The sequence below is a fragment of the Budorcas taxicolor genome, chromosome 17, assembly GCF_023091745.1.
Source record: "Budorcas taxicolor isolate Tak-1 chromosome 17, Takin1.1, whole genome shotgun sequence".
In the NCBI taxonomy this organism is placed as follows: Eukaryota; Metazoa; Chordata; class Mammalia; order Artiodactyla; family Bovidae; genus Budorcas; species Budorcas taxicolor.
The window spans coordinates 13,240,682-13,256,241 of NC_068926.1; the positions used below are offsets into that span (position 1 = coordinate 13,240,682).

The following is a 15,560-nucleotide window of genomic DNA, read 5'->3' on the forward strand; positions in this document are numbered from 1 at the left end:
CAGTCAGGGAGCCAAGATCCCACATGCCTCGTGACCCAAAAAACCAAATAAAACAGAAGCAATACCGTAACAAATTCAATAAAGATGTTAAAAATGGTTCAATAAAAAAAAAATCTTTATAAAAAGAATAAAGTTTAAAAAAAATTAAACCGTGCACATTAATAATGGATGAGAAAGCTCTTTGTGGTCTCACAGGTATACAGCATATAGGAAAACCTCTCTAAAAGGTAGAAAACCTCCTTTAATACTTGAAAGGTACCAAACTCGGCTATAAGAAACTGCAGAATTATGTTTCAAGAAAACAAACACTAAGACAACACAGTGAAAACTCTCCTAACATGACTCAGAGAAGTAGGGAAAAAATGATTTTCAGCGAAAGTTATCTTTGATGTAAAGGATGATTAACAAAGTAAGGTTCCGAAATTATCCTCTGTAATAAATTCATCACAGAACAGGTCTACCAACAAGTTCAGTGAGTTTCTGAGGAGAGGACATGAAAGGTGATTGCCTCGCCCAAATATATAATTAGTTTTGCTACTCAGGGTAACAGAGGGGGAAAATCTACGTTTGAGAATTCAGAGACAAGTCAGCCACAATAAGCTGTTGCTGGTGGTGGTTTAGTCGCCAAGTCGTGTCTGACTCTCGTGACTCCGTGGACTGAAGCCTGCCAGGCTCCTCTGTCCGTGGGATTTTCCAGGCAAGAACACTGGGGTGGGTTGCCATTTCCCTCTCCAGGGGATCTTCCTGACCCAGGGACCGAACCTACGTCTCCTATGTTGCAGGTGGATTCTTTACCACTGAGCCACCTATGGACTTATAAATTTAATTGGATATTTGAACTTTTTTTTATACTCTGATGGCATCTTAAAATTTTTACTTCTCAGTGGCAGAAGAAGAGGCAGCAAAGAGGTCACTTCTAGTGAACAATGTCTGTAACCTTGACCCTCCTCAAACCTGACAGCGCAATCTTAGTGCTGAGGCAAGGGCCTTATTAAACTTTTGAATTATAACAAAATCACAAGCTTTGCTGGAACCACTAAAAAAAAAATCCTGGACCAATCAAAAATAAATCCTAGTGTGGCAAACCTTTACTTTCAAAAAATGCTTTGACTCTACAAAAAAAAAAAACCCCTTGCTTACTGTTGAAACAAAAGTACCAAGTGTTTATCATCATAAAAATATTAACAAATCTAGAATTAAAAAAAAGAGGGGTGTGTTTACAGGATTGGTCTCATAAGACAACCGTGCACTTAGAGTATATATGTTATATATATAACATATTCTAATAATATTGCAATAGATAAAATAGCACTATTCAAATAAGGAAAAGTTTTTAAAAACCTGCTATTATTAACATTGAACACAAACACTCCTACATTCCAATGATATTTTCCCAATAGCTGACCTCTTATTAAAGGTTAAAATGGCTAGATAATAAGTTGGTGTCACATATATCAAGAGGATACAGATTTACATATAATGCCAAAGTGCATTAAACCCTGACCAGAGGAACCAGAACCACTTACCTTCACAAAGCTCATGCGGATAGTGCACATTTTTGTGAGCTCATAGACCGTCTCGAAGCCGTGGTTCACAGACTGTGCCAGTAACTGAGCAAACTCTTGGTTATTAAAAATTTTCAAACTACACCCACTCGGGATCTTGCAAACAGTAGTGGGATGAAATCCGTGATGGTAGTTGCAGTTCCGACTTTGCACAAAAATACTACTGTCACTGAGGCATTCGGCATACACCTCACCTCCGACATAATAAAGATGGACTCCTGCAGGAAGACAAGCGCACAGTGTGGTTATTACCGCTTCTCACAGCTGACGAGCATCGCGGTAGCTTCAGAATGTAAATTTACACGGTTATTAGATAAACATTCCCTCAGTCTTGCACAACTGATAAAATCTTAGTTAACAGTATCAGTTAATACAAAGCCCATATGTCAACATGCATGTCTAGACAATTTCTAGAAAATATTTAATAACACGGCAAAGTGTGTTAACTTAAAAATCAGTTAACAGAGGATAGCAATTTCATTTTGAAAAGCATTTAATGCCCTATTTGGCCATGGATTGAGAGCACAGTCTCACTTTAAAAATATAGCATAAGAAAGCTGGATTTGATTATGGGATCCTACCGGTATTCATCACATATGCTCTCTCGTATTTATTTTGCAGCTAAGCTGTTCAAAAAATTTTAGGGTAAGGAAAGGGAGGATCAAGAGGACTAAAAGAACTAGAAAACCACAGGTGGAGGAAGTATTGCTGAGAGCAGAAAGAAGGAAAGGTCCAGGGGAAAAAGCCCAGAAAAAATCAATTCAGTGTAGAATATGATCTCGCTGAATTATTATCTGCTCCAAACTTCTTCCGGGGAGATCTTGAGTGCCAGGACTGTAGGAAACTGACCTTATCCAATCCTTAAAAAAAAAAAGGCGGGGGGCGGGGGGGGGGGGGAACCCACTCTGACAAAGCCCGGTATCATTACAGGCCACCCAGCAAACAGAGTCACATCCCATGCGGCTTTCAACAATGGACCCTGCAGGTAACTCTGGCAAGGCTTAGTCAGTGCTAGAACTATTGTCTCATCCAAAATACTGTGTGCTGTGTTTATAAGTATACACAATGGCTAAGATTCCTGTAACAATTAAACAGCCGCTGGAGCAGAAGCCCATTTTTCTGTCTGATATAGAGAAAACAATTTGAGGGTGTGTGTGTTTGTTTTTTTTACTTTTTCCTGATTATAAAAATGAGGATTTTTCATTTTAGAAAATTTAGAAAGCAAAGCAAAACATAAAGAAGCTGAACATATGATCACTCCTTTAGTGGCCCAGAGGTAATAACTATGAATACACATAATTTTGGGTCTTGGGTATCACCAATCTTTCTTTGCAAACATTTAACACATTTCCATGACTGAATGAATACAATAATTTATTTAAAGGATTCTCCCATTACTGGACCATTTTGTCAATGCTAATTTTCTGTTATGATAAGGCGGCCATGATCAATGTTGGCACATAATTCTTGATAATCTCCTTAAGAGAGACTCCTGAAAGTGAAGTCATTGAATCGAAGGCTTTTGATTCACTTTGCCAGAGTGCTCGTATCAATTTACATGTCTCCAGCAGTAGATGTCTCATTTCACCCATGCCAGTACTAAGTCTGAGTTTAAAACACAACAAAATTCCCCTAATTTATAGCCGGAAAACAATGTTGTTTTAATTTGCACGTGAGTCTCAATATGTGCTCCTCTGCTTCCTCACCATCTGTGTTTCTCTTGTGGATTTACCGTTCATATTTCTTACCTATTTATCGCACTGGAGTTCCAGTATTTTAATATTTTTTATGAGCTACACATACAGGAAAGATACAAATGATTTATTTCCTATTTGTTTCCCTGCTAGTCCTTTGTCTTTTGATTTTGTTCATGCTATTGTTTTTCTTTAACCCACAGAAGTTTGAAATCTCTAAGTAGACAAATCGCTTGTAAACTTTTCTGTTGCTTTTTTATGCTTAGAAAATCTCTGCTTCTCTGATCAGTTTATTTTCTTCAAACTTTTCAATAGCTTGCCATAAAATAATTCAACTCATTAATCTACCTGCATTTGTGGAATGAGGTCAGGATTTGAACTGTTAGCCTCCCTGTAAAGCTAACTTTGTTATGACAGGACCATTGAAACAGTCTACCAATTTGTTTTATTTAACACACATGAAACTTTTATATATAGTACAGTCTGAATTTATTTTATTCTACTGCTTTGTCTAAACATTGATTTAACTGTAGCTTCATAATCTTTTATTAACCCCCACTTCAAGATTCTTTTCTTTACTCCTTCATTGAAAAATTTAGCTATTTTCACTAATTTATACCCAGGGATCCAACCCAAGTCTCTCAAATTGCAGGCAGATTTTTTACCATCTGAGTCACCAGGGAAGCCCCTTTAATGCATACTTCCAGGTAATATGCAGGATATACATCTTCCAACTTTCAAAAAACATCACACTGTGATTCTGACATGGATTGTTTTAAACTATGAATTAAATTAGGAAAAATCAGAATATCCTTATAATGCTCTCACCATAGTAAGTCTTCTCTTTAAGGAACATCGACTGCCATTTATCTGTTCAAATTTTCTTTCTCTCTCAGTTAAATCTGGTTTTCTTTATAAAATTCTCATATATCACTGGTTCAGGTTATTTATGCATTCTGTTGCTACTGAGAATGTGTTCTTTTTTCTCTCCATTGTATTTTTCTAACTGGTTATTGCCAGATTAAAGAAAACTGACATACAATTTCTAAAAATAGATTCTTTAGTAGTTTCTAGGTAAACAATCCTATCATTTTACTAGACGCAATCATTGTAAGTAATTTTGAATAAGTAAAAACGGAAAGACACTCTTAAGTTTCCGGTATGAGTGAAAATTAATAAAAATTTCCTGGAAAGTAATTTGGCAAAATACATCAAGAATTTTTGGCTTGCTAATTTCACTTCAAGAGCCGATCCCCAAAATGTTATCAATCAGTTAATCATATCATCTACAAATAATGATAATTTTGGCTTATTTCCATTTTTTATAAATCTTCATTTGAGCGCTTCTAGTCAAGGCATCTGGAACAATTTTAGCAGCATTCCCAGAATCCGTGTTTTCTTCCTAATTGTCATTAGCAATGTTCCAGAGTACAATGGCTTTTTACTACTGTGCAGTAACAGTCAACTTTAGAACGTAATGAAAAATATGTTCCTCTGTCCCAAATGTATGCAAAACTGTGTTTATAGATAGTTTCAGGGGTTTACAGACCACAGGAAGATATCTATATGCTATGAACCTAAGTTCTGGCATTCTATCATTAAATGTGTAGTTTAGATTTATTTTTTTGCCTTAACCATACTAAGGAACTATCTATCAATTCCTGCTTTATGAGGAGTTATTTTTGTTTCCAAGATTAAATGTTCAACTGCATCACCAATGTCTTTTAAAGATCTATTAAATAACCTTTTAATTTGGTTTACATTTCACAAGAGGCCATTTAAAAAGTTTTTACCCTGGAAATAATTTTAAACTTATAGACACAGAACAAACAACAAAGAAAAACAGAACAAAGAACACCCATATAACCATTATCCAGATTCATCTGTTGTGACAATTTACTCCATACGTTCCCCATGGGTACCGCCCTCCATCTCTTCTTCCACACACACACACATGTGCATATATTCTGACACAGGACTCTCAGATGGACAGATAGCTCTCTCTCTGTTGATCTATAAATATAAAAGATATATATAATTTCTTCTTGAACCATTTCACAATGGCCCTTTACCCCTAAATACTTAAGTGTGTATTTCCTAAAATCAGGAGTTTTCTCTTATAGGCCACAGTACAGTTAGCAACGCCAGTGCACTTAACATTGATACACTATGTCTATCCTTTCTACCACTCATATTCTAACTTTGTCTGCTACCCCCAATAATAATCTTTGTAGTATTTTTTTTCCCTGTCCGGTACAGGATCATGTCCACGGTCAGATTACTATAGAGCTGTGGTATCTCATTAGCCTCTTTTAATTTGGAATATTTTCACATTTTTGTCTTTTGACATTGATATTTTGGAAGAATACAGTCCCTCCTCACCCTTTTTAATAGAATGTTCCTCATCTGTGGTTTGTCTGAAGGTACCCTGTGATTAGATTCAGATTTGCATTCTCAACTGGGATTCTCTGTAGGTGATGTTACCTCCTCATCAAGGTACCACAGCTGCAGGCATATGATAGCCGCCGGTCTCTCACTGGTGGTGGTAATTCTGATAGCCTAGTCAAGTTGTTCTCCAACTTCTCCAGGATACAATAACTGATTTTTACTCTCCCTTGTAAGTAATAGGCAGTCTGTGAGGAGACACTTAAAAATCATACAAATACCCTGATTCTCATTAAAAAATTTTCTCTATACTTAGCATCCATTGACGATTCTTGCCTGATGGGTTGCAAAATGGAAACTTTCCACCAACTCACACTATATATAGCCATCAGCCTTCGCCATTCATTTACTTATCTATTATTGGTATGGACTTACGAAAACTCATCACTGTATTTTATTATTTCAGCGTTTCAATTATCCAAGCTGGCAGTGGAAATCACTCCAAGTTGGCTCCTGTGACATGCCTCCATCGTGCGTACATATTTCTTTACTTTCAGCCATAACAAAACATTCTACGCTCATCTTGTGCCCACCTATTCCAGCCTTGAAGTCAGCCCTTTCTCCAAAGTCTGGGTTCCTCTCTAGCAACATGGTGTCAAGAAATGATGATCTGATCACTGTATGTGCTTAGTGCTGCTGGGTATCGTTGCCTCTTGACCCTTTCAGCATATGAATCAAAAACTATATGCATACAGATCAAACCCAATAGATGAATCAGAAACTATATGCACACAGAAACACATCTATTGGATTGGTCCAAAAGTTCGTTTGGCTTTGTCTGTAACATGGAAAAAAATCCAAACTTTTTGGCCAACCCAATACATAAGCCTTCATTCACACGCATATACAGGAGACCACAAACATGTTATGCACACACACATATACACACCACCAAAATCATAACTTCACACTAAAACTTTCACAGGGTTTATTTTTTACCCTCCTCCACACCTGTATGCTTCTTATACCACAGTGAAAACCCAGGCTCCCCACAACATCCACACATTCAGTCATTTGCTTAATTTTATAATATGAATACATCTTAAAGTTTCGTAACTGTTTCCTTCATTCTGCCACTAAATAACCAAGACTACTCTAAAGAGTTCAGGATATGTTTGTTGGCACTCTACCTTACCTGGTCCAGGCCAAGGATATGCAAATACTAGGTTAGTCGCTCAGTTGTGTCCGACTCTCTGCGACCCCATGGACTGCAACTCACCAGACTCTTTTGTCCATGGGATTTCCCAGGCAAGAATACTGGAGAGGGTTGTCATTTCCTACTCCAGGGGATCTTCCCAACCCTGGGACTGAACCCAGGTCTCTCGCATGACTACTATATTCATAAGTTATTTTGAAGTTTTTTTCCAGTAAGTTAATGTATTCCACTTAAAATACATTAGCGTTTACCTGTTTGCGTTTGCTTTTAGTTTTAGGTTGTAAAGAATTTTTAACAGCTATTTCGTTCTGCAGCAAAACGTATGATAGATTAGTATCCCCAAATAGCACATCACAATTTCAACTAATTAAATAACAATTATGAGTCAGTAGACCACAAAAATCACTGACTGGGAAATGAACAACTTCCTGACGACACAAATTGAAACAGTATTTACAAACTGGAGCTGCTGCTGCTGCTTAGTCTTGTCAGTCGTGTCCGACTCTGTGCGACCCCATAGACGGCAGCCCAACAGGCTCCTCTGTCCCTGGGATTCTGCAGCAGGTGTTTATTATCTGGCGTTGGCTCCAGGAAAGACTGCCGGTCAGGTCTGGGGGAAGGAGAACACAACAGACAGACGTTCAAGAGAAGCTCCAGCGAAGGCTCACCTTTTCCGATATGCCGCCTCGTGTTTTCGATGGTGGAATTCCGGTTAACGTTGGAGAGCAGCCCGAGGCAGAAGCGGTTCTTGTTGTTGGAAGGATCGGTGAAACCATCCACCAACACGCTCGTGGAAGAGGCATGGAACGCTTCGCCCACGCGATTGTTGAGCTCATAGTAGACAATAGAGCACCAGTGTTTCGGCTCCTCATAAGCAACCGCCTGTACATCTGCAAGAAAGGAAAGCTTAGAGTCAACCACGGGGGAGTGCCCCGGGCATTCGAAAACTGAAACTGTGGCGTAAAGTTGGCTCAGGGTTGTGGAATGAAGATGTGACACGCCATCGCTATTATCAGGTACAGAGTTTACCTCTGATCTCGGAAGCGGCGGCTCCTTGCTAAGTGGGGCATTCACCTTCCATTGGAAGACAGTTTCCTCTGATGGCCATCGGATCAACAAGACAACTGCTAAGCACGCCAGCAGTATGTGCTGGGCACTCCCAGGACACGCTGGCTCTATAATTTGCCAAAATGGAAATGACCCCACCACTGACCCTGGCTCACCATCTAAAGAAAGGCAACAAGGGGCAAGCGAAAAAAACAAGTGGGGAGAGAACAACAGAGGACAGGAAATATGCCAAAGGTGCTGGCACAAAAAAGGAATGACTCTGGACAATGTCTCAGTACACCGATGCTTTTCGAAAGCAGTGAAAAATCAGTTTCTAATTATTGATAAGAACTTACTTGACTTCATGTTGCCAGTAACTCTCACAGTTACAGCCTTGCTCCAGTCCTCAAACTCAGGAAGAAATCCTGCCAGCTGGCCATTCTTCCTGGATGAATCATATCTCTCTCACCCAGATTTCATGCTAACTTCCTTATATTTGCTTTAAGTCATGCAGAGCAGGTGTGTTTTGTCTCTCCATTCCCAGAATGGGCCAACAATGGAAATTACCCAACTTTACTGACAGGATGCAGCTTGTTAAGTCAAATCTCTTAAGACTAACAAATCTCCAAACAGAACATGCTTCTAAACATTTGCAACTAAAAGGTTCTAAAGATAAGTTCCTTCTGCAGTAAAACCTCTTATATCACTGCTTTAGAGATTCCAGGAATATAAACCATATATTTCCACTGTGCCAATATGTAATGATCTGAGGTTTTATGAAGCCTGGAGTATACAATCATTAAAAAAAAAAGAAAATCCATGTTGGAAGCATGAACTCTGTTAAAGGAGAATGACCTCTGTGTTCTGAACATCAACCTCCATGAATATTAAAATGCCCCTTACTTTAGAATACGGTAAAGAAATTAAGAAAAACAATCATTAAAAAAAATCCATCCATACATTAGCTGCTTTACACATTTAAGCAGGTGAGTTGAAAACAAACACCATCTTCCATGATTGCTAAGTGTCATCCCATGTCAATCAGCTATTATGTCAATCAGCAAGGTTCTTTCAGATTTACAGGTACCAAATCTTAAAGAAGGCTGCAACGTCATTAAGAGAAGGCTTTAATCAGCTACCGGGATCATTCAAAGTACTATTCATCTAGCTTGGAGACTGACAAATTTTTTCTGTAAAAGGCCAGTAAGGTCTTAGAGGCCACACAGTCTCTATGGCCACTATTCAACTGTGCCCTAGCTGTGCAAAAACATCCACAGATAATATGTAATGAATAAACATGGCCACGTCCCAATAAAGCTTTATTTATAAAAATAGGCAGCAGGCTGACGTGGCCTGTGGGCTGCAGTGTGCTGACCCCTTGCTCCAGGAAAACCACCAAGGTTCAACAAAGCCAACAGTCCTTAGAAAAACATTAACTGTAAACTTACTTTCTAGTGGGGAAGCAATTTCTAGCCATTTAAAGGAAAAATCTGAAAGCCAATTAAAAGTCTGTTTTCTGAAATCAGACATTCTGAGTTTAACAACCATGGCCGCAAGTCCACATGCTCGTAACCGTTTCAGGCTGTGCCCGTTCTCTTCTGTTCCCCAAATACACATTCCAAAGGTGTGTGAGACAGGAGTTATTTTCTCCAACCAGAATCTTTGTCAGCTCATAATTATATGTTTGAGAAGATGCTTCACAGATTATCAAAATCCAGAGTCAGTAAAAAAATAAAACACATAGCCAATAAAAAAGATATAAGAAATGTTTACACCTTAAAAAGGTATGACTTCCAATTTATTGCACTGCACATTACAGGAAAGATCTCTGAGTTCATCATCAACTTTGAAAAACTTAAAAAAATATCTGTGACTTCTGACAAAGTCTGAGGTTATTTCCAGTCCTTTACTTTAAAAAGTGCTAATTCTCACTGGTCATAGCAAACACCCTCTTCCAACAACACAAGAGAAGACTCTACACATGGACATCACCAGATGGTCAACATGGAAATCAGATTGATTATATTCTTTGCAGCCAAAGATGGAGAAGCTCCATACAGCCAGCAAAAACAAGACCAGGAGCTGACTGTGGCTCAGATCATGAACTCCTTATTGCCAAATTCAGACTTAAATTGAAGAAAGTAGGGAAAACCGCTAGACCATTCAGGTATGACCTAAATCAAATTCCTTACGATTAGTGAGAAATAGATTTAAGGGCCTAGATCTGATAGAGAGTGCCTGATGAATTATGGACGGAGGCTTGTGACATTGTACAGGAGACAGGGATCAAGACAATCCTCATGGAAAAGAAATGCAAAAAAAGCAAAATGGCTGTCTGAGGAGGCCTTACAAATAGCTGTGAAAAGAAGACAGGCGAAAAGCAAAGGAGAAAAGGAAAGATATAAGCATCTGAATGCAGAGTTCCAAAGAATAGCAAGAAGAGATAAGAAAGCCTTTTTCAGCAAACAATGCAAAGAAATAGAGGAAAACAACAGAATGGGAAAGACTAGAGATCTCTTCAAGAAAATCAGAGATACCAAGGGAACATTTCATGCAAAGATGGGCTCAATAAAGGACAGAAATGGTATGGACCTAACAGAAGCAGAAGATATTAAGAGGTGGCAAGAATACACAGAAGAACTGTACAAAAAAGATCTTCACGACCCAGATAATCACGATGGTGTGATCACTCACCTAGAGCCTGACATCCTGCAATGGGAAATCAAGTGGGCCTTAGAAAGTATCATGATGAACAAAGCTAGTGGAGGTGATGGAATTCCAGTGGAGCTGTTTCAAATCCTGAAAGATGATGCTGTGAAAGTGCTGCACTCAATATGCCAGCAAATTTGGAAAACTCAGCAGTGGCCACAGGACTGGAAAAGGTCAGTTTTCATTCCAATCCCAAAGAAAGGCAATGCCAAAGAATGCTCAAACTACTGCACAATTGCACTCATCTCACATGCTAGTAAAGTAATGCTCAAAATTCTCCAAGCCAGGCTTCAGCAATACGTGAACCATGAACTTCCTGATGTTCAAGCTGGTTTTAGAAAAGGCAGAGGAACTGGAGATCAAATTGCCAACATCCGCTGGATCATGGAAAAAGCAAGAGAGTTCCAGAAAAACATCTATTTCTGCTTTACTGACTATGTCAAAGCCTTTGATTGGATCACAATAAACTGTGGAAAATTCTGAAAGAGATGGGAATACCAGACCACCTGACCCGCCTCTTGAGAAACCTGTATGGAAGTCAAGAAGCAACAGTTAGAACTGGATATGGATCAACAGACTGGTTCCAAATAGGAAAAGGAGTACTTCAAGGCTGTATATTGTCACCCTGCTTATTTAACTTATGTGCAGAGTACATCATGAGAAACGCTGGGCTGGAAGAAGCACAAGCTGAAATCAAGATTGCCGGGAGAAATATCAGTAACCTCAGATATGCAGATGACACCACCCTTATGGCAGAAAGTGAAGAGGAACTAAAAAACCTCTTGATGAAAGTGAAAGTGGAGAGTGAAAAAGTTGGCTTAAAGCTCAACATTCAGAAAACAAAGATCATGGCATCTGGTCCCATCACTTCATGGCAAATAGATGGGGGAACAGTGGAAGACTTTATTTTTGGGGCTCCAAAATCACTGGAGATGGTGACTGCAGCCATGAAATTAAAAAACGCTTACTCCTTGGAAGGAAAGTGATGACCCACCTAGATAGCATATTCAAAAGCAGAGACATTACTTTGCCAACAAAGGTCCATCTAGTCAAGGCTATGGTTTTTCCTGTGGTCATGTATGCATGTGAGAGTTGCACTGTGAAAAACGGTAAGCACCGAAGAATTGATGCTTTTGAACTGTGGTGTTGGAGAAGACTCCTGAGAGTCCCTTGGACTGCAAGATCCAACCAGTCCATTCTAAAGGAGATCAGTCCTGGCTGTTCTTTGGAAGGACTGATGCTAAAGCTGAAACTCCAATACTTTGGCCACCTCATGCGAAGAGCTGACTCATTGGAAAAAAGCCTGATGCTGGGAGGGATTAGGGGCAGGAGAAGAAGGGGACGACAGAGGATGAGATGGCTGGATGGCATCACCGACTCGATGCACATGAATTTGGGTGAACTCTGGGAGTTGGTGATGGTCAGGGAGACCTGGCATGCTGCAATTCATGGGGTTCCAAAGAGTTGGACATGACTGACCGACTGAACTGAACTGAAAGAATGAAATAAGACATACCTAATAATGAACTTGTATTTTAACCTCAATTTGAGTTGCTGTCTTTTAGTCACAAAGTCGTGTCAGACTCTTTGTGACCCCACGGACTGTAGCCAGCCAGGCTCCTGTCCATGGAATCCTCCAGGCAAGAATACTGGAGTGGGTTGCCATTTCCTACTCAAGGGGATCTTCCCAACCCAGGTACTGAACCTGTGTGCCCTTCATTGTAGGCGGATCCTTTACCACTGTGCCACCTGAGAAGTCCTTCCATTTGCCTTAATTGAAGCATGCACACAGGGAACAAATGCTATTAGTTTGGTTCAGCTGCCACTATTCTAGATGAGGGCCAGAAGGAAGATGAGGCTTATAAATATTTATCCTGACAACAAAAGAAGCGTTTGGAACGCCTTGTTGTATGAACTTTTCATTTTGCAAATCACAGTGAAAACTCGATTTCAATTTTATATTCACTTCCCACCCCCGCTCAACATCCCTTTGTCTTTCACTTAAAAATATTCTTTTATCACCAATTTGGAGGTATTAAGTACTAAGGCTCTAAACAGATGGCTGCACAATTATATTTAGACTTTCATTAGCTAAATCGGTGTATCCGTTCTTCATATAAAAGGCTTATTTCTAAACCAAGGAATTCTTTCTAGTGAAATTCTATTATAAATGCTCCTTTTCAAATAGCTATCTTTTTCAAGACTAATAAAAAATTTGTGAGAGCGAGCAACATTTGGACAGAGAACTTCAGACTCTAAAGGGAGAATAAGCAGCAGTTCATTTTACCTCCTCTGTTGATTTCTGAGGGCAGAGAAGGCGCCATCATATTTGTGTCCATGGGTTGAGAGCCATCCTGGGTCATGGGGTCTTCAGGGGGCAGGTAAGCAGGTGGGGGTGTATCTGCTACAAAATTTGGAGGGAAAAAAAAAAGATTTGTTTATCCTTAGTAAACATGCAAGCACACAAGCTTAAAACATATATTCTCTTCCATGCCGAAATTCTTATGAGATTAAGTGGCCACTTCACCCTCCCCATCTGAAGACTAGATGATACTTGGGGTATGCTTTTTGAAGATGGCTACCATCTCATATTCTTATATGACTGCAGTGAAAATTCAGTGGGAAAAAAGCATCGTGTACCAGTTCTAGAAGCTGTCTGCCTACTCGGGATCACTCCTTTTTAAAACAATCAGAAGAGTATTTAAACGTTCTTGCAGACAACCCACTTTCAAAGGACCTCTGCATTTTGTCATTTCCCCCGTAGATGGAAAACTTTTGAAAGCTACACATGACTTCTTCAGAAAAGGAGCTTCAGGGTCTCATGCATTAAATCTATGGGCTCTTAGGAACTTACCAACTGAGTTTCACGACAGCCAACTTACTGACTCATACTCTGAATTTCCCATGACTTCAAGAAGTCTGCTAGGACCACCTAACTTCCTATCCACTCAAATAATCACTAGCCTCTAGCAACAGAATTAGAGGAAATAAATCAGTTTGTCACAACTATCTTCTATTTCAGAATTTTTGTATACATTTCTTCTGGAAAAGTTCACAATCAACTGGCAAATAAGATGCAAACACCGTGATTTTTGAAACAACACTAACACAAATCTTGTGCTTCCACATTTTTCACTTTTGTTTTTGATGTGGACCAATTTTTAAGTCTTTACTGAATTTGTATGGCATTGCTTCTGTTTCATGTTTTGGTTTTTTTTTGCCACGATGCATGTGGGACCTCAGCACCCCGACCAGGTATGAAACCTACAGCCCCTGCACTGGAAGGAAGTCTTAACCACTGGACCACCAGCGAAGTCCCAGTCTTGTATTTTCTTAAGTAAAATAAAGGGTATGGCTTTCCCACAAATAATTCTTTGTGATGGAAAAATGAGTTCCTCAAGGGCCATGGCGAGCTCATGGTACCATCTGGCACATATGACAGAACAGGAAACACAGCTTCACCTTAACCAGTAGCCTGGGTGAGTGCTCGACACCACTTGGGGCAACCGTCAGACAGAAAAAGCTAACGCGGCTCTCGCAGAGTTTCTCAGTGATTTCCCAGACTGACTCTCCAGCTGAATCGCTCCCTGGCCACCCCCACCGCCTCCCCCACCCCCCACCCCCTCACCGCTCAGCCACTACGAGCACAGAGACGGGACCGTGGGGACCTGACCCGGACGCCTTTTCTACCCTTTCTACTGCTTTTTTAAAATTCAGCTTCTTCCTTGCAGCTGTAACACTGCCTCTGTTTTATTTCCAGCCAAAAATGAAGACAAAGAGCCTCCTCTGAGACCAAATCCAATAAATTTCTGCAAGCAGACTGGTGAAAACTTCATCAAGCCCCTGTGGCCTCAGCTCCGGTGGGAAGGACCGCATACTATGGGTGATGCTCTGCTCTCTCCCTGAGGCCCTCCTTCCACCCCTTCAGCTTTCTCTGCTTCATGTTTTCTCTACTTGGCCTGTGCCTCAGTCCCTGACAGCCAGGGACAAGGTGTAAATTCAAGCAATAATCTTCACTATTTTCTACTCTTGGGGCTACCTTGAGTCTGCCACTGCTTCAAAGCCACCCAAAACATCTAACCTTGCCTCTAACCTGTTCCTCAAACTCAACGGGTCCAGGAGGGGGATAGGAAATCACCAGATGATATGAGTTGGATTTTGAAATAAATCTATCTCCCATCCTCATCTTAAACAGTTTCTGACTGAAAAACAAGCCAGTTCAATATAAACAGGCTTAAAATGTAAAAAAGCACTAAATACATAAATAAAAGATAAGAATATCAAGTATGGGCCACTCTGTAGTTTTTTGAGAAGACACTAACTCTGCTATCGAATTCAAATTTGCCCCCAAAGATTTCAATATGTTAAACATGCTTGCCCACTCATTTTCCCTTCTTGAAATGTTAATAGATGTCAAGTGTATCTTTGTTTAATGTACCCTCTGTGAGGCTGACTGGCTAGAAATCTGGCACTAATCATTTTTATTGTTCTGAGATGCTGGCTTATTAACCTATAACTCGAAAAATATAATGTCCTAATTAATCATTTAATTGACAGACATTACACCCTCAGAGAAGTCTACAGAAGGATAATGGTCTTTTGTCTTTGCTAAGTTAAACAAGCAGATGGTTTCCAGTGCTTCTGTTGCAAATCCTTTGTTGTTCAAGTGTATGTTTCTCAGGATTACATCACCACTTAAACGAATTTAATTAAGTGTGTGTGTGGGGGGGGTGTGTGTGTGAGATCCCCCAGGAAATATCTTTTCTGAGGTTGCACTTATGACAGGGTTTTTTTTTTTTTCCTTGCATGAAAACAGCAAATGTGTGCGGCGTGCTATTTTTTTTCCGCTTGCTTTTATCAAGAGCAAAGGCTGGAACAACCATGCCACTCCCAGAAGGATGCAGCTGTTTCGAAACCTTTCAAAAATCAAACACGAAAACGTAT

At 39.8% G+C, this 15,560-nt stretch overlaps 1 protein-coding gene across 3 annotated transcripts in view; it reads right to left on the minus strand.

Moving 5' to 3' along the window:
* The window catches only part of SMAD1 (SMAD family member 1), an 80,060-nt gene that overhangs the window by 3,284 nt on the left and 61,216 nt on the right, over positions 1–15,560 (minus strand). For 2 of the 3 annotated variants that reach the window (XM_052654442.1, XM_052654443.1), the window contains exons 4-6: positions 12,904–13,020; positions 7,529–7,750; positions 1,527–1,783 (exon numbers count right to left, since the gene is read on the minus strand). In XM_052654442.1, coding sequence (XP_052510402.1) covers positions 1,527–1,783; positions 7,529–7,750; positions 12,904–13,020 — 596 coding nt within the window. The remainder of the gene's footprint in view (positions 1–1,526; positions 1,784–7,528; positions 7,751–12,903; positions 13,021–15,560) is intronic. The other variant, XM_052654444.1, reaches the window with a different exon arrangement.